This window comes from Bicyclus anynana, chromosome 4, assembly GCF_947172395.1.
Source record: "Bicyclus anynana chromosome 4, ilBicAnyn1.1, whole genome shotgun sequence".
Lineage (NCBI taxonomy): Eukaryota > Metazoa > Arthropoda > Insecta > Lepidoptera > Nymphalidae > Bicyclus > Bicyclus anynana.
Genome location: NC_069086.1, coordinates 2648859 through 2671484, shown reverse-complemented (window position 1 = coordinate 2671484; position 22626 = coordinate 2648859). Strand labels below are relative to the sequence as shown.

The 22626-nt window shown below is 40.0% G+C and overlaps 2 protein-coding genes across 2 annotated transcripts; one reads left to right on the top strand and one right to left on the bottom strand.

Annotated features, from left to right (window-relative positions):
• The first annotated feature begins 541 nt into the window (after window positions 1–541).
• On the top strand, window positions 542–5730 carry LOC112058205 (protein arginine N-methyltransferase 9-like). Its single transcript, XM_024098916.2, has one exon. It carries the CDS (start codon window positions 680–682, stop codon window positions 2867–2869), a length of 2190 nt encoding a protein of 729 aa, XP_023954684.1. The 5' UTR covers window positions 542–679; the 3' UTR covers window positions 2870–5730.
• LOC112058180 (PAX3- and PAX7-binding protein 1) lies at window positions 3458–22252 on the bottom strand. Its single transcript, XM_052891555.1, has 18 exons — window positions 21903–22252; window positions 20832–20968; window positions 19811–20095; window positions 19002–19149; window positions 18411–18518; window positions 16438–16582; window positions 15655–15887; window positions 15107–15465; window positions 14491–14614; window positions 13679–13867; window positions 13123–13298; window positions 12629–12693; window positions 10745–10923; window positions 9727–9907; window positions 9248–9381; window positions 8511–8685; window positions 7147–7171; window positions 3458–3583 (listed from the first exon to the last, which is right to left on the bottom strand). Exons 1-18 carry the CDS (start codon window positions 22063–22065, stop codon window positions 3458–3460), a joined length of 2952 nt encoding a protein of 983 aa, XP_052747515.1. The 5' UTR covers window positions 22066–22252.
• Between the last annotated feature and the right edge of the window lie 374 nt (window positions 22253–22626).

Sequence of the window (22626 nt, the reverse complement as noted above, 5' to 3'; positions counted from 1 at the left end):
AGATAATCCAGAATGAGTCTTCATTCTGTTAAAACCCATAAAAAACCAAACGTCACGCGTCTCCTCGACATCCGCGTATACAAACTGTTTTCTTAATTTGTATGTCAAAATTTAACACTAATAACATTTACGTAAATTAATATATTAATAAATAATTACCTACCAATAAAAAATACTCCATCTTATATCTTTAGTTTTTGTAAACAGTTTTTAAAATAGTTAAAAACACAAGACGCTAATTTTCTTGAATAATATTGAAAATTACTGACGCGACCTTTGTGTCGCACTGACTCGAGAAAGTATTCTTCTTTAGAATTTAGTATTTGACACGGCTACGACACCGTCGTGTTCCGTACGTACTATCTGCCTATTATTCTTTAATCTTTGGGTAATACCCAAAGTGTGTAGGTATTAAAAGTGAGCGGTTACGGCGCCATTTTTAAGATTTTTTTTGCTTCAGATCACGTGACCTTATTTCATTTCCTCTTATTATTAGTTCTTTGAACTACACGTACTATACCTATAATTATACTCTTTGTTCACTAGGTGTGCCTGTGGGTGTGGCAGTCTGTGTCTGTGCTCTGTGGTTTGGTTAATTTTCTTGAAAATTTGAAAATCTTTACCCGGTCGATATTTAAAACAAATATCAGTGAATTTTTAATGAAACATAAATTACAAAATGTCGGCGTTAGCGGGAGAATACATAGCATACGCTAGGCAGCTCGCTAGCAATGGAAATTATGGTAAAGCGGTGAATTTATATTTTATGGCTTTCGAAAAAAATCCTCAATTAAAACCAGCCCTCGAACCGGAGTTCAGGTCTAATATCATGAAGCTGAACTCAATCTTGGCGGATGCTAATAAAATTGACGAGATGTTTTCAAATTTTCGGCAAGCAATTGATCTATACCCTGAAAACGTATTTCTAATGAATGAAATCGGAAAATACCTTTATAAGTTTGGCTATTACGCCGAAGCTTGGAATCAGTTTAGAAAAGCTTTGGATATCGACGCTGGCTATGTCAGGGCAGAAAAAAATCTCAACTCAATGAAAAATTTGCTGGTCGAAAGGTGGCACTACAGAATGCTCAATGATCGAATCCGCAACGAGGGATACCGCGCCGCTCTTCACGAGGTGGTGAAGCCCAGAGAATCCATTGTACTGGATGTCGGCACAGGAACAGGATTGCTGGCAATGTATGCTATAGAGAGCAAGGCGGCTGCAGTCACAGCTTGCGATGGATCACATGTCATGACCAATCTCACTGACTGCGTGCTGGAAGATAACCGGCTGGCGATGTCAATACTGGTCTTAAATAAAATGTCAACTGCCATGAATCAATCAGATCTTGGAGGAAAATGTTCTTTGATAGTCACAGAGCTATTTGATGCGGGTTTGTTCGGTGAGCACATCTTGCAGACACTGTCTCATGCTTGGAAAAACTTGCTGTCTAGCTCTGGACAGGTCATACCTCACACTGCGAAGTTTTTCATCCAGGGTGCACATTCTGATTTGTTAAATGCAAAATATCAGTTGCAGTCCCAGCCTAAGCGATTCTTGAATATACCAGATTTGAATGTCCATATGTTACCCTTTGATCACACTTATGATTGTGAGGATCTACATCAGTACAGTGACTTTGAGTACATGACCGATCCAGTTGAAGTTGTTGAAGTAAATTTCAATGATGCAAATGATATTGATGAAAAACTCAGCTCAACAGAACCATATTTTGTAGAATTAAAAGCATTGCAGAGCGCAAACATTAATATGTTGATTGGATGGTTCAACTTGCAACTGACACCCAACATTACTCTTACAACTGATCCCAGAAATAAATATAAATCGAACGGATGGCAACAAGCTGTCTTCTTTGACTTCATCCCAAGAAATGTTGCAAACAATGAAACTTTCACTATAGATTTTTTGATGAATTCAGGAAAATTAACCTTGGAAACAAATCCCAATGATCACATAATGAGGGTCTCACCTGAAACTCTTCGATTTCTAAACGATCAAGACTACATGAAGATGATCCAACGTTGCATAGGAATGGCTTACGTACACCTGACCCAGTTGACTGATATATCTGAAATTAAAATCATCGACTTGTGTCCTTTTCCTGTCTTTGGTTGGTTCATGCTGAAACGAGGCATTAATTCCTTGACTTGCTATGCTAGAACTGAGGAAGACAGGGAGTTCCTCGAAACTGTCTTCCATGTCAATAGTGATGTTCCGAGGAGCAAGATAACAATTATAATGGGGGAGAACTGGCACGCAGAGTCTGTTGGTAATGACAAATATCATGCAATATTCTGCAATATACTTGAGTTGTGCGGAGATATAGATGTGAATTACAGAGAGTTGGCTCAGCGCTTTCAAAGCACAAATCTTGTTCACGGTGGCCTGTTTATGCCATCTGCTGTTACATTGACGGCACAAATAGTTAGTTGCGAATGGTTAGATTTGAACAACAGGCTGAATGACTGCAATGTGGGCTACAAAATTGCTGCACACATCAACAAGTACCAAGTGTCACAGCACTTTAGTTTGGATTTAACAAATTTGGAGTACACACCTCTTTCAGATCCAATAGATTTGGGAAATTGCATTCGTTTGTCGCCAGAAGTCGTTAACTTAACAATCAAGCATGATGGCAATGCAAATGCAATACTGTGCTGGTATAAAATAGAGTTGATGGAGAGTATATCTGAAGTTTCAACACATCGGCCAAACAGTTTCATAGATGGAACAGCATTTTTGGTAGATCCAATGATACCCATGATTAAAGGCAATGTTGCCAATATTCTTTGCTGCGTTGACAGCGATGGAGCATACAAATTGATGATAGATCTTGAAAGTACCTAAATGGCTTAGGTAACTTGTAATTTTTACTATGTATTATTACTACATAGTATTTTTGTGAACATATAATTTATACCACTATAATCTATACTACTTTCAGTATTTAAACCAACCTACCAACTTCAAAAATTATGTTGTGTTATTTCAATAGTGTTCGTATGCTATGCATATATTTATATTGAGTTCAATTTAAGACTTTTTTTATACTAATACTAAGTTATGCAATTATTACAATACTTTGATTGGTAGGCTACATATTTCAATGCAATCACATATACATATATTGATGTTGCTTGCTTTTATGAATAAGTACATTGCATGCGAATGTTAAATATGTAGTATTAATTACATATATTAGTTATTTATTGATCTCATTATTATAATAGGTTAATATTATCTGTATATGGAGAAGAATGAGGGTAATAAGTTGTACTGATGTATTGGAGACAGGGAGGTTTGGTCCAATTGAGATGTCGATATAAATTGTCATAATTTTTTTGTTCATAAAATTAGAATGTATAAGCATATTCTACCATTTACTTGCAATTAACCTTTTACGTAATAGAATACAATGTAGCATTTAGAGAAAGATCATACTGGCACTCCTAGGTTTGTGTAGAGTTTAGAAAGTAGTAGATGTGTCATCTTGCATTTAACCATAGAATTTGTTAATAACACAATAAGTGTACATGTTCCCAGTAAAACTTTGAATAAGGACTGTTCAATAAAACATGCTTTTATGCAGTTTGGATGTTCTAGTCATTCTTATAAATAATAGGTAGTTTATTATTTTTTAGCTTATAGTATGAGTGGTAAATGAATTTAAACCACCTGTTTTTAGCATACACAAGTTATAGTCTGCTCTTGCTCTTTTGGAAAAAGGTTAGATTGGGTTCCACTATGTCAGATTGGCAGACTTGTCGGAAACCAGACACAAGATGTTCAAATTACACTGGATCCTACAAGAAAATCATATTTATAGTCAAGTTGTCACCTCACTTGAATTGGACATGTGTGGGTTGGTCAAAAATGCCAGGCTCAGTTATTTGCTGGACTGGGGTAATGTAAAAAGCTTCATATAAATTTGTACAACCATCAGTTTTACTGGTCTGCCAAATTTCTCAGTTCGGTGTTACGGTAATGGCCATGTATTATGTAACCTTAATGTTGTGTCAAGCATAATGTTATCATAATCTATACTTTAAGATTAAGGAGGTAAAGTTTGTGGTATGGGGGTAATCCCTGGATTTACTGAACTGATTTTGAAAATACTTTTACTACTACATCGTATTGGTATTTGTGGTAAAAGCTAATTAATGGTGGCTATAGTGAATCCCTGTCTTCTCACTGGGATATAAACTACGCAGGTAAAACCGCTGGGCGACATCTAGTAATATTTAGAATAAGTATGTACTAAAGTAAGCTTTTTCAGTCTTTACTATCAATTTCATAAATACCTAGATTGTTGTTAATATGTGAGCTTGCTTATTACTACAATTTTTTTTCGTAAAACCATGCCGCTTACTATTAATTGCTCAATACATGCATGCTTACATGTGTACTAGTCACGTTTTATATCTTTTAATTATTGTAAGGGCGGTAAAGTACAGAGGGTAAAGAATTGTAAAGCAAAAAAAAAAACTGTTGATGTATACAAATGTTAGGTGGTAGTATTTAGATAATAAGTATTACTTATTTTATATTTATCAACTATTTAATGGACTTTATATACTTACATTCCATTTAGATAATTTGCTACTTTTATTTATGTTATTTATACGTAACTCGACCAAGCCTAGACAAAAACGGTCCCTCCCGCCCGCTTACCGCTTACCTACGTTAATAAAGTTCGTACGACGATACTTTTAAAAATTTAAAAATATAATACACTCAATAACTAATAATATTGTCTTAGAGTAACATATTATACCTAGATATTTTTGATTTCAATGTAAAATTATTATTAACTAGCGGACGCCCGCGACTTCGTCCGCGTGAAGTAGATGTAAACTTTTAACTACCCCTGCCTTACCCTACTCCTACTCCTACCATACCCTACCCTACCCCTACCCCTACCCTACCCATTATATAAATAAATAATAAATAAATAAATTATGGCTGCACACGCGACGGAAGCTTAAAAAATTGAGTAACTTCTCCCGTTTTCTCAACATTTCTCTTTACTGCTCTGCTGCTATTGATCGTAGCATAATGAAAAGTATACTATAACCTGCCCAGGAGTATGTAGAATAATTGTACCAAGTTTCGTTAAAATCCGTCCAGTAGTTTTTGTTTCTATAAAGAACATACAGACAGACAGACAGACAGACAGACAGACAGACAAAAATTTTACTGATTGCATTTTTGGGATCAGTATCTATCACTAATCACCCCCTGATAGTTATTTTGGAAATATATTTCATGTACAGAATTGACCTCTCTACAGATTTATTATAAGTATAGATATATTTTAACTAACTGCATTGAATGTCACAGTTTAACTGTGGTTCAATGTTGAACAATATAAATTTTCTTGGCTTTGTAGGAATCGAACATGAATTTAATTCATACACCTATCATTTAAACCTCGTGCACAAGCATTGAATATAAAATCATAGGGGAATCGTACAAACACAATAATATTGGCAATATGTTGGGGTACCTACCACCTTATGTATCCTTACTCCACATATATTATTGAGTGTGTGCGGACAACCTATCTACTACTAAATTATGTATTTTTTTTGCTACTACTTCGTACTCTAAATGTTAAAATAAATATATATAGATATTTTGGCTATATAAATATACACAAACTGTTTATGGATATTTGATGTTGTAATAAAATAAATGTCTTAAATGATTCCTGTTTTATTGCATTCCCTTTAAATATTTATTGCCAAACTTGTGAAACCTTTATCTCACTCGCTCAAATAAGTTACTTTTAGCGCTTGGGCGTTAAAAGAAACACTTTAATTTTTTCAATATAGAAGTTTAGAATTGATTGGTTCCTAAAGTTATATATAAAAAAAATGTTTGTCATAATTTCCATTTTATAACATGCTTATTATTTTATCTATACTAATATTATAAAGAGGAAAGATTTAATTGTATGTTATGAATAAGCTCTGGAACTACTAAACCGATTTGAAAAATTGTTTCACTGCTGGTACTAAGCTATATTTTATCCCCGTATGCGTACGGAAACGGGAACCACACGGGTGAAAACGTGCGGCGTCTGCTAGTTTCAAAAATAATAGAAGAAAAATATATTTCTAATTATTTCTAAAGTACTTTCGAGTTTACAGGAAAATGAAATAAAACGACCCTTACAATATATTTCCACATCATCTATTTTAATAATTATTTCATAATTATGTACCTGCATATTAATATTAAGTAACAGTGTGTGTTTTGCAACACGTGTCTTTTCTACACAATATACTTTGATATTTCTTATTTACACCGAGGTAATTGTTTTATCCGACTGCAAGAAGGGTTATTTAAATTATTTATTATTTTAATGCACATCAAAATTACAGGGATTTTAATTCGGCATTTTTGTCACGTTTTTTTTTTTGTAATATCAAAAAATCGCAATCATAAATAATAATAATATGATATTGTTTAAAGTTTAAACAAACACATGCTGATATTCTCAAATGTCCATCAAATGCTTAATGCAATTTAAACTAATATTTTGAAGTTAAAACTTCTTTAATCTGCATTGGACACGTTTGGGAAAATCTTGTGAGTTCGCGTCACCGACATGCTCATATCGCACAATCGATCTCCTATTAAAAAGTGGATGCACAACCATCGACCAAAAAACGTCCCCACTCAATGAGTGCCAAACAACTTCTTGGCACTCAATTCAAGTAGTCGCTTTTGCAAATTCAACCTTAAGGTTGAATTTGGGATTTTGTTGATTATTGGACTATATTTAAAGGCCTTTAGGTATAATTTTCTTTACCAATCATTCTAAAACTGTCAAAGCAAAATTGGCCAGATTTTAAGTGAAATTTTCTACACGATTGTGCATCCTTTTATTATAAGAGGTCAATGTATCGCACCCAAATTTAAAAACAAAATTATCTGTAATTTTTTGATCGTTGATCACATACTTTGATAGAAAAGTAACGTCTATCGAGGCAGGTCCTATATAATTAGTCTGAGGCCTATTACTATATCAAACTGCTTGTATTGAACGTATCCATAACGTAACTAGGAAGACCACCGCGCTGTAACCGTCATTCCGCCGCTTTCGCTTCTGCCATTACGTTCCTTGCTTGCTCCAGAGCTTTCCTGTGAACGACAAAAGTGTTAATGAAGTGAAAAAACCTGTGATATGGATTTTATACTTTAACTCATTGCAACTAAGGCTCTATTCCAGGGTTTCTCAAACTTTCGGCTCCACGAACCCCCGTTTCAACTTCCATGTAACAGCGAACCCCTTACTGACTAATGAGGACCCGCCCCCCCCCCCGCCTCCCAAAGAAAAAAAATAATTTGACTATTGAAAAAAATAAGGTTTTTATTTGAATAAAAGGTATTTGAATAATATTAATGTGATGGGTGTGCTTGTTTCTTATCGCAAATGGTTTCAATGTTAGAAGTAATTTTGGACAATTTTAACCGTAATTCTGACTCGGTATCAGTTTTCAAGCCACCATTACGTAAATCTTGTCGCAAACCCCCTGCCGTCCAATGGCGAACCTCTAGGGGTTCGCGTACCCCAGTTTGACAAACCGTGCTCTGTTCAATGCCAATAAAAAGTGGTGAAAATTCGATCGGAGGATATCATTAGAATGATCCACTACAGGACTAGCAGGGATATTCTGTAATTATATTTTTACAATAGTTACGAATTCACCTCTACCTCTCTCTGTCTAACACGATACATACTATATGTATAATGAGAAGGGTAGAGGTAAATTCGAAACTTGCATACGAGTTATACAAAACTTTACAGAATAGCCTCCCTCTATATAGGAGAGGGTATTTCGAGCTCAGTTCTTTTTCTTCATATACGTTGCATGGCTTAGAGTGATGCTTGATATTGTAACAATCACTCGGATGTTAATGAAAGTGGCCGGGACCGACACCTTAAAGTGTTGATCGAGGCATCCGTTAGTGAACATTGGATTTATTTATTACCAGTGGACCCGCAACTTGTCAGCAATTGTCAGCCACGTGGGACCATGGATTTTTCCGGGATATAAAATTAGCCTATATATAACCAGTATTCAGCGGTTTCCTGCAACTTGCTTAATGCTCCTTTATCCCTGGCGTCCCTGAGCGGTCGCCCAGCCCAGTCAGCAGTTGTTTTTCGAAACACGACTCGCCAACTTAGTCACGATCCTCAGTCATGAGGACAAACTGGAGAGAGATATCTGGGATTTGAACTCAGGAACACACGATCCGAAGATTACCTGTCAGTGGCCTGCACAAGGTTTTTAGCTAGGGTATGCATTATACGTACAAATTGCACAGAATGGAAAATCCCTTCTCTAATACATGGTCATATTGATTCCTCAGTAGGGTAGGCAGTGCATTTAAGCATCTATGAAATGGACGCCACTGGCCACCGCCCGTACCGCGCGCGCGGTAGCGTCTGCGCCACTGCTACTGTACATGTACTCACAGATGCAGCGGGTTGTCGGAGTGCAGCCGCGACAGCGCGAGCTGCGCCAGCGCCGCCAGCCGGCGCAGCGCGCGCGCCCGCAGCTCGCCCGCGCGCGGCAGCGTGTCCGCCAGCGCGCTCGCCGCGCCCGCCACCTGCACGCCCGGCGCCGCGCCCGCCGCGCAGCACAGCGTCTCTGCAACCGATAAACTCTAATTCAATTTCTGAATTCAAAATTCAAATTCAAAAACTCATTCATTTCTTTGTTAACAAGTACTTTTAAACCGTTGCAATGGTGATAAGTAAACTAAAAATTCAAGTTGCATAACAATAATGTTAACACATTAAAATAAGTTTATGATGATTTTGGGATTCGTAGTCAGTGTTAGCGACGCAAATGTCACATTATTTTATGCCCCGCTATAAACTGAACCAGAAGGAACCGAAGAATTGTCAACTACCGACGTTGGCAACTATCCACCAACTCACCACATATTATGAACTGTTTTGCAAAAGTTTGAACTGCGAGTATAGTCCGTGCCGTCAAGATTGGCAATAAGATTAAGATTAGCATTGAACCTTGACTGATGCCAACAAACCACTATTTAGCATAAATAGGGTTTAGCATAAATTTCAAAAATGTTGTTAACACCTGCTTGAACCACCGAAAGGTCAACGCACTTTATTGCCACTCTATAAGGCACGGGCCATAGGCCATGGCAGGCCTCGCCAATGGTGGTAAACAGCCCGGCACTCACCGACGAGCGCCAGCACCAGCGAGTTGGCGTTGAGCGCGGGCGGCGGCGCGGACAGCGCGAGCGCGGCGCGCAGCAAGCGCACCCCGCTGCCGAGGCAGCGCCGCCAGAACGCGCCGCCCGGACCCTCCAGCAGCCTGCAATCACTGTTACACTAACTGGGAAGAACTTTTACAAGTGACAACTCTAGAAGTCACGGGATATAATAACCGAATCAATAAATCGTAAGAGTGTAGACAGATAATTGAATAGAACGTCAGCAACTTACTGCGAGTCACCAGGTCGGCTAGTAAATAAATATACAGAGGAAGTAACTGACTGTGAGTCACCAGGTCGGCTAGTAAATAAATAAACCTCAGAGCCTCAATAGCTTAACTACCGCTGAGCTATTATTACTAATACACATTATTATTAATACACAAAGGAAATAACTGACTGCGAGTCACGAGGTGGGCTAATGAATAAACAAACAAAGCACTGACTGCGGCGGCAGCGCGGGCAGGAACACGTCCGCGTTGAGCGCGTGCGCGAGGCGGGCGCGCGCGGCGGCGGCCAGGCGCGGCAGCGCGGCGCTGGCGGGCAGCTCACAGGCGCGCTCCAGCAGGCGGCGCAGGCGCACGCACGCGCGCACGCTCACCGGGTCCCACGCCGCCTCCACCAGCTCTGCGGGACGGGACACCCTTCACATTGCGTTCTTTACGGCGTGTCGTGAGCACGTCGGTGAGCGGCACGCAGCCGTCGCCGACGCGCACGATTGCCGCGTGTTACTATCGTCGTTATCAACCCATATACGGCTCACTGCTGAGCTCGAGTCTCCTCTCAGAATGAGAGGGGTTAGGCCAATAGTCCACGCTGGCCCAATGCGGATTGGCAGACTTCACACACGCAGAGAATTAAGAAATTCTCTGGCGTGCAGGTTTCCTCGCGATGTTTTTCCTTCACCGTTAGAGACACGTGATATTTAATTTCTAAAAATGCACACAACTGAAAAGTTGGAGGTGCATGCCCCGGACCGGATTCGAACCCACACCCTCCGGAATCGGAGGCAGAGGTCATATCCACACGGCATGTTGCTATACTAGAGCCTTTTTTGATGAGTACTGTTTACCAACAAACAAATTAAAAATGAGGGTATAAATCACTAGTCATTTCACACCTTAATATTAATTATGATTAACTTGTTCTTAAACCAACGGGAGCCGGAGAGGCCGCTACTTCGCCGTCATTCGTCCTAAATATGTATTTTTATCTTAACGATATAAATGTCGTTGATGCATTCTGCGCCTACAGTATAGCTATAGCTTGGCAAGTTCGTTCGTAACACTCCCTCGCGCGGGCTGGGGACGTGTAGCGATGAATGAAAAACCCACAACTGATGCACCTCACTTCCCCACGATTTCACACCCGCTCAGTCTTTCCCCCCGTCGCCCGCGTATCATGGCAGTGTCATCAACGAAGTTGCCAAGCTATGTATACGTTGCATACTTGAGCCGGACTCACCAGTAACTTTCGGCAACACAACCTTATCAATAATCGTTGGCACCAGCATGAGGTCGGGGTCCTCGCGCACCGAGTCCTCCGTCACGCGCGGAGGCTCCCGGGCCTCGCTGTCCGACTCCGAGGACTCGTCAGAGTCACTGGCCACCTTCTCCGACCTGACGCCGTACATCATGAGGCATCTGGTAAAACGATGATATATTTAATCTATGTCTAATAAATTGTTATTAACCGACTTCAAAAAGGAGAAGGTTCTCAATTCAGTCAATATTTTTTCTTTTTTTTTTTTTATGTATGTACACCGATTACTCAAACACGCCTGGACCGATTTCAAAAATTATTTTTTTGTTTGAAACGGTATAGTCCCCATTTGGTCCCATTGCCATCATGTCAAGATCTGATGATGGAATCCTGGAGAAATTGAGGGAAACTTTCGAAAATTATATGGGTGTCTAGTGTGTTCGTAAACTTTTCCATTTACTACTTTTAAGCACTACAATTTCACGAAGGTTTAAAATCGATCTGATGATGGAGCCATAAAACAGACGAGGGAACTCCTCGGCGATTTACAGCAGTTACCTTGTGTTTGGGCTTGATTAATTTGTATTAATGAGAACTTTCCACATAGATAGGTTGTGACTGTCATTTAGGGGTTTGGTGATGAAGACCAAGAACAATTAAGGGAACTCCTTAACAGTTTACAGTAACTACCTTGTGTTTGGCCTTGATTAATTCGTATTGCTGAAAACTTTCTACCTAGATGAGCTGTGTCTGTTATTAGGGGTCTGATGATGAAGACCAAGGTCTATTAAGGGAACTCCTTAACGGTTTACGGTAGCTACCTTGTGCTTGGGCTTGATTAATTTGTATTGCTGAGAATTTTGTACCAAGATGGGTTGTGACTGTCATTAGGGGTCTGATGTATTCGTTTGAGATGAAATTTTACACTCAAAATGGAAAAATAATAAAAATTTTAATAAAAAAAATACAACCGACTTCGAAACCTAAAAACGTACCCACTAAACTAAAAAGTGAAAAATAACATCATAATATGTTCTACCTGCTGATCAGTATGAAGGCGGTGCTTAGCCGGTGTTGTCTTAATTTAAGCCATTTCTGACAGGACCACATGAAACAACACTGTCTGCAAAATCTAAATCTATAAGATATGCTCACATGGCTTGAATGAATACATCACCGGCTTAGCAGCGCCTTCATACTGATCAGCAGGTAGAACATATTATGATGTTATTTTTCACTTTTTAGTTTAGTGGGTACGTTTTTAGGTTTTGAAGTCGGTTGTATTTTTTTTTATACATATATTCGTACATTTTCCACGGCCTCTGTGGCGCAGTGGTATGCGCGGTGGATTTACAAGACGGAGGTCCTGGGTTCGATCCCCGGCTGGGCAGATTGAGATTTTCTTAATTTGTCCAGGTCTGGCTGGTGGGAGGCTTCGGCCGTAGCTAGTTACCACCCTACCGGCAAAGACGTACTGCCAAGCGATTTAGCGTTCCGGTACGATGCCGTGTAGAAACCGAAAGGGGTGTGGATTTTCATCCTCCTCCTAACAAGTTAGCCCGCTTCCATCTTAGACTGCATCATCACTTACCATCAGGTGAGATTGTAGTCAAGGGCTAACTTATAAAGAATAAAAAAAAAAAAGAAACATACGCCTCGCGGTTTCACTCGCGTAGTTCTCGTTCCCGTCGGTATAAGGATAAAACATACCTATGACATTCACAATCAACGCAACTTTCTATCGGTAAATAAATTTTCAAAATCGGGTCAGTAGATCCACAGATTACCTCCTACAAGCTCATACTATTTTATGCCTCTTTTTAATATTAAGTAAAAAAAAATTATAACATTGTAAGCTTTACTTACTTGTACCAGTCCATTTTTTCATAGTCCTCGTTGTCTTCGTCCGCTAACGGGTTCCATAATATTAACTATAACAAGGATATTAAGATATTAAATTAAAAACTTAATACAGAGTAGTTCATGATGAATCATACATCATGCACTTTCAGGATTAATATTTTTTATACACTTTTATACTTTAGAATTATGCCAACATCAATCTTTTGGACTAATACTATATTATTGAAAATATTCAAGAATGTTAGTTATAGCTAAGCTAAACAGCTCAATGTCGCTTAAAATAAACAAAAAAACATGAAATGAAACAAAAATTTAAATTCAATAAGCTAAAGAGCAATAGGGAGATTTTGTTTTAAAATAGTTGTTTATTTTTTTCTCTTGTACTGAACTTCTTACCATTACTTGTTATAATAACAAAGTGAAAAGCGCTCACAAACGCCGCGTACGTCGCGCCAACAAATCGCGTGAGTCGCGTTCACAATGCCTTTGACACATACCTGATGTCGCACGTACGGCGCCAGCAGCTTGGGCAGGCAGTCCGCGACGTACGCGTCGTTGTAGAGCACGGGATGGCGCCGGCGCAGACGCGATAGTCGCGCGCACACGCCGCGCACGTCGCGCCACGCGCTCAACGCGTCCGAGAACAGCCGCCCGGACAGCGCGCGGATTGCCTCTACAACATAGACAAGAATACATAGATTTGATGTCAAAAAAATAATAATTGGAAGAGTAAGACGCGATTGTGAAATTATAAAGGTGTAAGCAGGGCGAGACTAAGTGTTTTGTCTCCATTCGCATATGGATATAGTCTTTTTTTGTATACCCTCAATGTTATTGGTGGCAGACAATTTTTTCGTGTTTCGAGTTTTGTTTGAAGTTTTGCTTTAAAGTTTTGAGATTTTGCTCTATAACGTTACAGTTTAATGCAATATTATTTAGTAAAAGTGAATTGCAGTACATTTGGCTGTAAGAACCTGAATTGTAATATTACATAGCTGTCGCGGAGGCGGTGCCTGCTGCCTCTTGCTTCAACCTATATAATCAAAGTGTCACCTGTCTCCTGCTGCGCGTGGTGCAGCTGCGCGGGCGGCAGCTCGTCGTCACTCGAGTCTCCGTCCCGATGCGCGGACGCGGTGCCTGCTGCCTCTCGCTTCAACCTCCTCGCGCGCCGTCTTCCCTCTCGCTCCGCTGCGCGTTGTCTTTTCTCCTCTGAGTCGACTGGTTTAGCGGCGCCGGCGCGAGCTGTGTTCAAAAAAAGTCGTTTTCTTATATTTTTAAATATTTGAGTTCTGCTTTATTCAGAACTGAGATAAAGAACGCATTACCCACATAAAGTGAACAGTAACCAAAATGGAACAGTTTTTACAGAAATCACATAGAATTGTTAGTCAAAATCGAATATTCAGAGTCGAGGGCGACCCACTGCCAGGAGTTGATAAAGTCAAGTTCAACGTCTTACCACTGACTCTGGTGTTTGTCTATGTCATGCCCATGACTCAGAAGTTGTACAAGTTATGTTAAACGTCTTATCTATGACTTCATCATTATCACCCATATTCGGTTCACTGCTGAGCTCTCAGAATGAGAGGAGTTAGACCAATAGACCACCATGCTGGCCAAAGTGAATTGGCAAACTTCACACACACAGAAAAAAAAAGTCTCTGATATGCAGGTTTCCTCACGATGTATTTCCTTCACCGTTTCAGACACGTAATATTTAATTTCTTAAAATGCACATAACTGAAAAGTTGGAGGTGCATGCCCCGGACCGTTGAGTGCATTGTATTTTTTTTTTTTCAAGGAGCCATGTCCAGCAGTTGACGCAATCAGTTGAGATGATGCTACGGCATACGACGGTAACTGACCAGCCAGCGCGAGCACGTCCTGCGCCTGGTCGCGCACGTCGGCGCGGCGCCGCTCCACCAGGAACTCGCAGCGCCGCCGGTGCAGCGCCAGCGCGCGCGCCTCCAGCGCCTCCAGCTGCGGCATCTGTACCACAAATACGATGCCCTTTAATTACTGCTTTCTTAACATTATACAAAGAGCGCAAAATTACATATTGAAACAAGTGTCGAACTCGCCGTGGTTTCTACGAATAACAGAAATTCACGAACATCTAGAAATGCCGACAGTAAAAGAAGAAATAAAAACCAGTAACATCAAGTACAAAGCCAGACTCAGAAACCATCCGAATCACCTGGCTGTACAATTAACTATACCACAGACGATTCAACGCTTGAAAAGACGGAAATTTGATTGAAAGCCATAAATAACATTTACATGGAGCTGCTCCCACTGGGGAAGATTGCTTTTAACCGCCAAATTTACTTACAACACCTCTGCTCATAGTCTGTCGACTGATCGCACGAGGATAAAAGAACAAAAAAAAAAAATTACTTCTTTCTGCTTTATTTTGTTTATTTATTTGGTCGCGTGTTTACGTCTGCTGGCGGTAGACAATGTGCAGCGAGCGACACGCACCTTCTCGTCCAAGCACTCGACCAGGTCGGTGATGTACCCGCGGGCGGCCTGCGCGCGCCGGTACGCGGCCTCCAGCTCGGCGCAGCGCGCGTGGCGCAACTCGCGCGTGCGCGCCGCCGCCAGCAGCCGCTCGCGCACCGCCTCGCGCTTGTTCATCGTCTGCTGGCGGTAGACAATGTGCAGCGAGCGACACGCACCTTCTCGTCCAAGCACTCGACCAGGTCGGTGATGTACCCGCGGGCGGCCTGCGCGCGCCGGTACGCGGCCTCCAGCTCGGCGCAGCGCGCGTGGCGCGACTCGCGCGTGCGCGCCGCCGCCAGCAGCCGCTCGCGCACCGCCTCGCGCTTGTTCATCGTCTGCTGGCGGTAGACAATGTGCAGCGAGCGACACGCACCTTCTCGTCCAAGCACTCGACCAGGTCGGTGATGTACCCGCGGGCGGCCTGCGCGCGCCGGTACGCGGCCTCCAGCTCGGCGCAGCGCGCGTGGCGCGACTCGCGCGTGCGCGCCGCCGCCAGCAGCCGCTCGCGCACCGCCTCGCGCTTGTTCATCGTCTGCTGGCGGTAGACAATGTGCAGCGAGCGACACGCACCTTCTCGTCCAAGCACTCGACCAGGTCGGTGATGTACCCGCGGGCGGCCTGCGCGCGCCGGTACGCGGCCTCCAGCTCGGCGCAGCGCGCGTGGCAGGACTCGCGCGTGCGCGCCGCCGCCAGCAGCCGCTCGCGCACCGCCTCGCGCTTGTTCATCGTCTCCTGGCGGCTCATCTCCAGCTCCATCAACCTGAAAACATATGCTGTTGTCACTTAAGGATAACCTTACCAAATAGATACGGAGCTCCATAACCTCAAATATTCGCTTCATATCGAATGAGTTCTGAAGTGAGCCGAGTAGTGTAGAGAGATGCTTTGTATTTGAAGCTCGGATCGCTTCGAATCCTTTGACGCAGACGCAAAAAACGACAACGATCTGAAGTTAAGCGAGGCGAGGTTTCTCTCTCTCTCTCTTTGTTTCTACACTACCATATTCGATTAACTTTGATCAACTTCACGATTAGCGTATTGGGGGTGTATGACTGGGTACTTAAGAATATTGTGAAATTGTAGGTATAAAATATTTATTATTTAACAAAGAATATATAATTTACTCATGTGAAACCTACAGGCTAATACAACATTTTAAATTTCGACGTACAATAGTGCTAACAAATATACATACAAGTTCAATACACATGTTTCTTTTTGCGGGTAGTCATCGAAAAATACCAACAGGGGCCGATCAACATTTACTCGAGCTGTATTGGTAATGGTGTTAAAAGCCGGATAAGCCTCACCTCTGCTGCAGCGCGTCGGCGAGCTCGTCCATGTTGGCGGGCGGCGGGTCGCCGGGCGCGCGCAGCGGGCGCAGGTGCGCCGGGGTCTCGCCCAGCTGCGGCGGCGGCGGCGCCACGGCGAACGGGTTCAGCTCGATACCATTGCCTGTCATACATCGACAAACACCACTCAATGGACAATCGGTAGACGAACCTAGTGGACTTAGGCCTCTTGTAATAATGAGACGAATATCTTAGCATTTCATCCATGGACTCACCGTGCGGGTGCCGGGTCCGTCGCGTGGTAGAGAGAAGAACTTCGAGCAGAGTCCTGAACTTGTGACTGCAAGATGTAGGGTTAAGGAATTCCTTGATGATCGATCAACACTCCCCGTTCTCTGCTCGTGTTGTTCTCCCTGCCTAGCCAAATTTGGTAAGATCCTATTAGAGCAGCTTTGGATACTCGTTCTAATATAGAACTAGCTGCACTTCTAGAGAGGCCAAGGTCTTTAAGCAGGTTATAAGCAGGTTATAGAGATTTTGCTGGTAATCCTCTCGCACCTACTTCTACGGCGTACAGACTAACTACGTAGCCATTTTTAGTTAGTTCATTTGTTAGGTCATAATATTTATTCCCTTTAATACTGTAGTCCTTTGGAATAATAATAAGCCCTTTATTTAGATATACAAGTTGAACAATACACATATATATTATGTCAAGTAATTCGGATTGCCTGTTGGCATAGGCCTCCTCCAGTCTTTTCCACTCCGTTCTATTTTGTGCTACCCTATTCCAGTGGTTACCTGCAGTTAATTTGATATCGTCTACCCATCTCGTTGACTGACGTCCCCTGCCCCATTTACCATTTCTAGGGTACCAGTCAGCCAAGTTAGTGCTCCACTTGCCTTGCTTATCTCGAATCATGTGACCGGTCCATCGCCACTTTAATTGGTCGATTCGAAATAGGATATGAGCTACTTGAGTTTTCTCTCTGATATAACTGCTTCTGATTTTATCCTGCTTTTTTATACCTGACATGCTTTTTTCCATGGCTTAGCCTCTTTTGTAATTACTTCAAAACACCAAGCCGCCTGCGTCCAGTGGCTCCCTATAACTTAAGTCATCGGTCCACCAAGTGAAAGCTTATAAATAGCTTATAAACAAAAAATAAACCCTAGCTGAGTTTGTTGTGGGCTTTTCTCGGACCAAGGCCTGGAAACAGGTTGTGTTTTCTTTACTAAATAAATTGCAAAGATATTTTGAAAAATATACTTCTCGTCAAACAAATCGAAACAATGTGAGAATGATGATGAGAAAAAGAGAAGTGTATATATATATGTAATAGCATCAGTAACAGCTAATGGACGTCCACAGCTGGACATAGGCTTTCGGTAAGGACTTTCAAATCGAACAACAACACTGGATTTTCTGGTGTATATTTTAGCTTTATTGTACAATTTCAAATTGAACAATTATTCTATAATGAAAAATATCAGAATCTATATATTATACAAAAATCAATGCCACTTTTTGTTGTAATTTTATAACTCAAGAACAGGCTCACATAACCAGAGAGACGAATATCTTAGCATTCCATGAGGTAGAGAGAAAAACTCCAAGCAGAGTCCTGAACTTGTAACTACTTGATGTAGGGTTAAGGAATACCTTGACAATCTATCAACACTCCCCGTTCTCTGCTTGTGTTGTTCTCCCTGCCAAGCCAAATTTGGTAAGATCCTATTCAAGCAGCTTTGGATACTCATTCTAATATAGAACTAGCTGCACTTCTAGAGAAGCCAAGGTCTTTAAGCAAGTTATAGAAAGATTTTGCTGGTCGAGAGGTTCTTCATTTATCACATTTTTTGTAACAAATTAATTCAGGAATAGGGTAGAGGTAGGGTACGGGTAATGTAGGGTAGGGATAGGGAAGAAGTGCACATAAGTCAAAGCGAAGCTTGACCAGGCCTGCTAGTATTAGATAAATAACACGTACCTGTGATGTCTCCCATGGCAGACATGGCCTTCTGCATTTGTTGCTCCTCCCATTCTTCAGTTTCGCTGTTATTCTCCTCGTCCGACAGCGCCGCCGCCGCCGTACCTCCTGTACATACATAAACAAACAATATCAACTTCTAAATTCTTTATAGACAGACCTCTGTGGTATTACAGCTTTGTTGAGTTGGTTTTGATGGATATTGGCAAAATACTCACTTTTCTGCTTTATTTCATCTACAACGCCTGCTTTTAATAAAAAATTTTATTTTCATATATATTTAAAAAAACTAATGTGGGGAAAACGATCATGTGTGAACAAGTGAAGAGAAATAGACTTTTTAGTTTGATTTTGAAGTCGGTTGATTTTTTTGTTAATTTTTACTTGTAGTGTGTCCTATTTCGTTATTTTCATTTTAACACAAAATTGTACTAAGCCAATTCATGAAAATCATGAAATTAAATGGGAACAATCTGGAAATACTCTTTTAAACAAAAAAAAGAATCTTCAAAATTCTTTTTTTGTTTAAAACAAACATTAAAAAAGAAACATACGCGTAGAATTTACGCGGTTAAAAAAACGATAACTCACGTATAGGCTTGTCGCTCGGCAGTTCCAACCCTCGCACCTGTATCCTACCGTCCTCGTCATCATCATCATCGTCGCCATCGTCTCGTATCAGCCGCGAGCCGGGCCCGCTCTCCGAGTGTATCGGCACGAAGTCCCCGAGCTCGCGAGCCTGTACACCAAAGGGTTTGCTGGAAAACTTGTATCTATTTCTCGTGTTTGGTGTCTGACATTTAATCAAAATGATTTTTTTAAAAGAATATCTTATGTTTATTAGGGTGATTCCTAATTTTGAATTTTATAATAATCAGAAAATATTTTTTTGATATGCGGACGGGAGGGGAAGAACTACCCCCCTCCCGTCCCAACTTACTAATTCTTATTTTTTTCGTATAAAAAAAAACTCTATTTATTGGTAGTTTATTTAAAATTATCATGTGAATATAACATAATAACCAATTATAGGTTTATTGAATTAATTGAACATATAATTTTTGCCAGAACCAAACACATATTTCATACTTAACCAACTACTTAAATAGTCTAAACATTGCAGAAAAAAATCCTGTAATACAATATTAACACGCATATGATGATATACAAAAAGGTTGGTGTTACATACATGTTAGAAATCGCAAAACTCAAAACCACTCAAAATTTACTGCAATACAGGTTCATGGATCCCAAGATAAAGAAAGCCACCAACAGTCCTATATATCTTCCCAAAGTGTGCAGCAGTTGTCACAATAATGCGACCAGATGAGTGAATGACGGATCACCAACGCAATATCTAAGTAGTCCAGTGTCCTCCTCTAGTCCCTCACCTCTCATACCTGCTGTCGCGTTTTGCGTGCCGCGTGGATGAGTGCAGCATCGGGGATGTGGCCAGAGTGCGCCACGGCCAGCGCCGCGCGCACCGTCTCCGGCCGGTACCGGTGGAACCCCCTACTATCTTCCTCTGTATCTCTTCCTTCCCCCTCCCCCCCGCTGTCGGACAAGTCCCCCGCGCCCGCCGCCAGTGCCTCCCGCCCGGACAGGATCAGCCCCTCAAGGTTGACCCGCTTCTTTTGCTTGGGTTGTTTCTCTTTTTCTTTATTTTCGTCCTCAGCTGGTTGTTCCTATTCATATTATTTACATTAAAATTATATTTATATTGTTAGAGTAGAAATCTGACTGTCACAACATTAATTTATGTGAAACAGAATAAATAACATTGGAATTTAATACTCGGTTTAACAATATTTACATAAAATAGATTTATGTAATATGAAAATAGGTAATACCTACTGTGAAAAGTCATAAGACATGTTTTCTTTATCTGTCCAATACAGACACATGGATAGTCAGATTTCCACTCTACTTTTAAAACTACAATGTATTTGATAAATTCAATGATAGTATAGAATTATAGATATTCAATATTATAACATTTATGTTGTATGGACATTTTAAAAAATTGTTATTGATATTTTTTTATTCTGATAATAATCTATTCTTTCACTAACAATCTTTGTTTGAGAAATCAATTATTGTATTATGTACCATTATTTTCAGTATATTTATTGAGGTGGAGGAAGTGAGCTATGCAAATATGGAATTTCCTCACAAAATTAGCAATTTTCTAAATTAAGGAACTAGAGATCGAATAAATTGACATAAAACAGTAATTTTAAAAATTGTAAGTTCAAGAATGGTTCATTTTAAATCAATATCATATTTTTCATACTGTGATTTTTAGGGTTCCGAACTTACATAGTATTTTTTGTGATGTAATGATGGCAATAATGTATGTAGAGGGTTTGTAGTAGGGACAACATATGTAATGGCTATATATGGCTGTCATTTAAAACTTACAAAAGTGATGTCATCATTATGATTGTCATATTTATTACTATCACCGTCTGGTGCCCTGCGCTTCTCCTTGTCCCTGCGTTTGCTCAACTTCTTGCTCTGTGAGGACTTCTTCACTTTGAACACTTCTGTCTCCTCCTCTGTAATGTGATACATTAACTCGTACATTAGTCCTTCTCATTGTGTGGTCTGTATACCATGCCAACCCACTTTAGAGCTTGAGCTTGGACCTTAAACCCACCACGGGTTTAAGGTCCAAGCCCCCTACACTATAAGGAGTATACCTGACCCTATACTGGGCCATTAAAATAGTTTGATGATAATGAATATCTGTCTTGGGTTGTCCTCTAGAATTCCATTCTATCATGTTCATAAGTTGATGATATGGATACATATAGGTTTAACTTTTGTAATTCAAACATGTAAAGATACATGATAATCTAACAGTAGTAGTAAATTCATTATTAGTGTTACATTATGTGACATGATTGTATTATTATTTTGTGGTAAAGTAAACACCTCGAGAAGGTTCCAGGACTTGTTACCTTAGGATACCAGAATACATAAAAATTGTAATGGAACAGTGAATTATGGGATTGCATAATTTTGACTAAGTTACATGTTGTAATCATTAATGTTATGATTTGCTTTGCTCATATTTGCATCATTGAGAATATCTCTCTTCTATGATGAGATGAGTTGGTTCAATACTCATTTTGAAGTTGCAATTTTACATATTCTGTATGTTGTTGTATGTAACTTGTATGAATAAAGTATACTATACATATACAATGTAGATGATCAAACTAAATGAAGTTCATTTTTGTCAAGTACATTCTATAATTTCTATAAATGTTACCAAAACTGTCAAGGAAATTATAATTATTTTGTTGGTTATAAACAATTTACATTTTACATAGATTGTTTTATTTATACAAATTGATTATACCGAACAATAATTAATATTTCATATAAGTATATTAGAATAAAGATTATTATTTCAGTACAACTCCTGATATTAGCACTTGTTTGGAACTTTATATGAACGTCAGTTACGAAATGAAAAATCCATACCTTCATCAGCAAAGCTTAATAGCGTTGTAGTTTTAACTGGCTTGTTTTCCTTCCTATTGTGGCTTATGATTGGTGGCGGAGGTGGCTCGGGGTCTCCGTCATCATCATCATCACCACAAAACATACGTCTTTGAAACTTTTTAGGTTTACGAAACAACGACATGTTTTACTCTGATTTTTTCGGTGCAATGTTAAAAATATCTGTAGTGTTGAATTAAATGTTCAGACACAAGTGAATTTCATATGATTATTGTAATAGTAATAATTTAAAAATTAAAATTGGTTTTTGAAATGAAATCAGAAATGCAGACGAAAAAATTAAAATGTAAAGGAATCCCATAGACAAAAATATACATTAGACCAAAGAGTAATATTCCATGACACCAAGTAAACATACATAGTCGAACCCACAGATTAATATTAAGCACAGACCTTTGACACCTATTGTATCTAAGGCACAGACTAATGTTAATTAATTCCATAGACAAATGGAAAAGGGATTAGGGCTGTACATCATAAAATCATATTAAATCGATTATTATAATAATAATTGCCTTAAATCAAAGTATCATCTTAACAATCACCATCATCAGTGCAACTCGTTGAGCTATGTCGACAACAGTTTTTGGCGGGGAAATCACAGGAAACACATGTAGCTCTCGTTTCATTTACATTGATTTGGGGCAATTTAGAGTTTTATTGCATAAAGTTGAATTCATTTTAT

Coding starts and splice junctions, on each gene's coding strand:
- LOC112058180 (XM_052891555.1), bottom strand. CDS start 22,065: ATGTCGTTGTTTCGTAAACCTAAAAAGTTTCAAAGACGTATGTTTTGT. Junction 9,382..9,726: donor CTGCCCGCGCTGCCGCCGCA/GTCAGTGCTTTG, acceptor CAGTGATTGCAG/GCTGCTGGAGGGTCCGGGCG. Junction 8,686..9,247: donor GCTGGTGCTGGCGCTCGTCG/GTGAGTGCCGGG, acceptor TATCGGTTGCAG/AGACGCTGTGCTGCGCGGCG.
- LOC112058205 (XM_024098916.2), top strand. CDS start 680: ATGTCGGCGTTAGCGGGAGAATACATAGCATACGCTAGGCAGCTCGCT.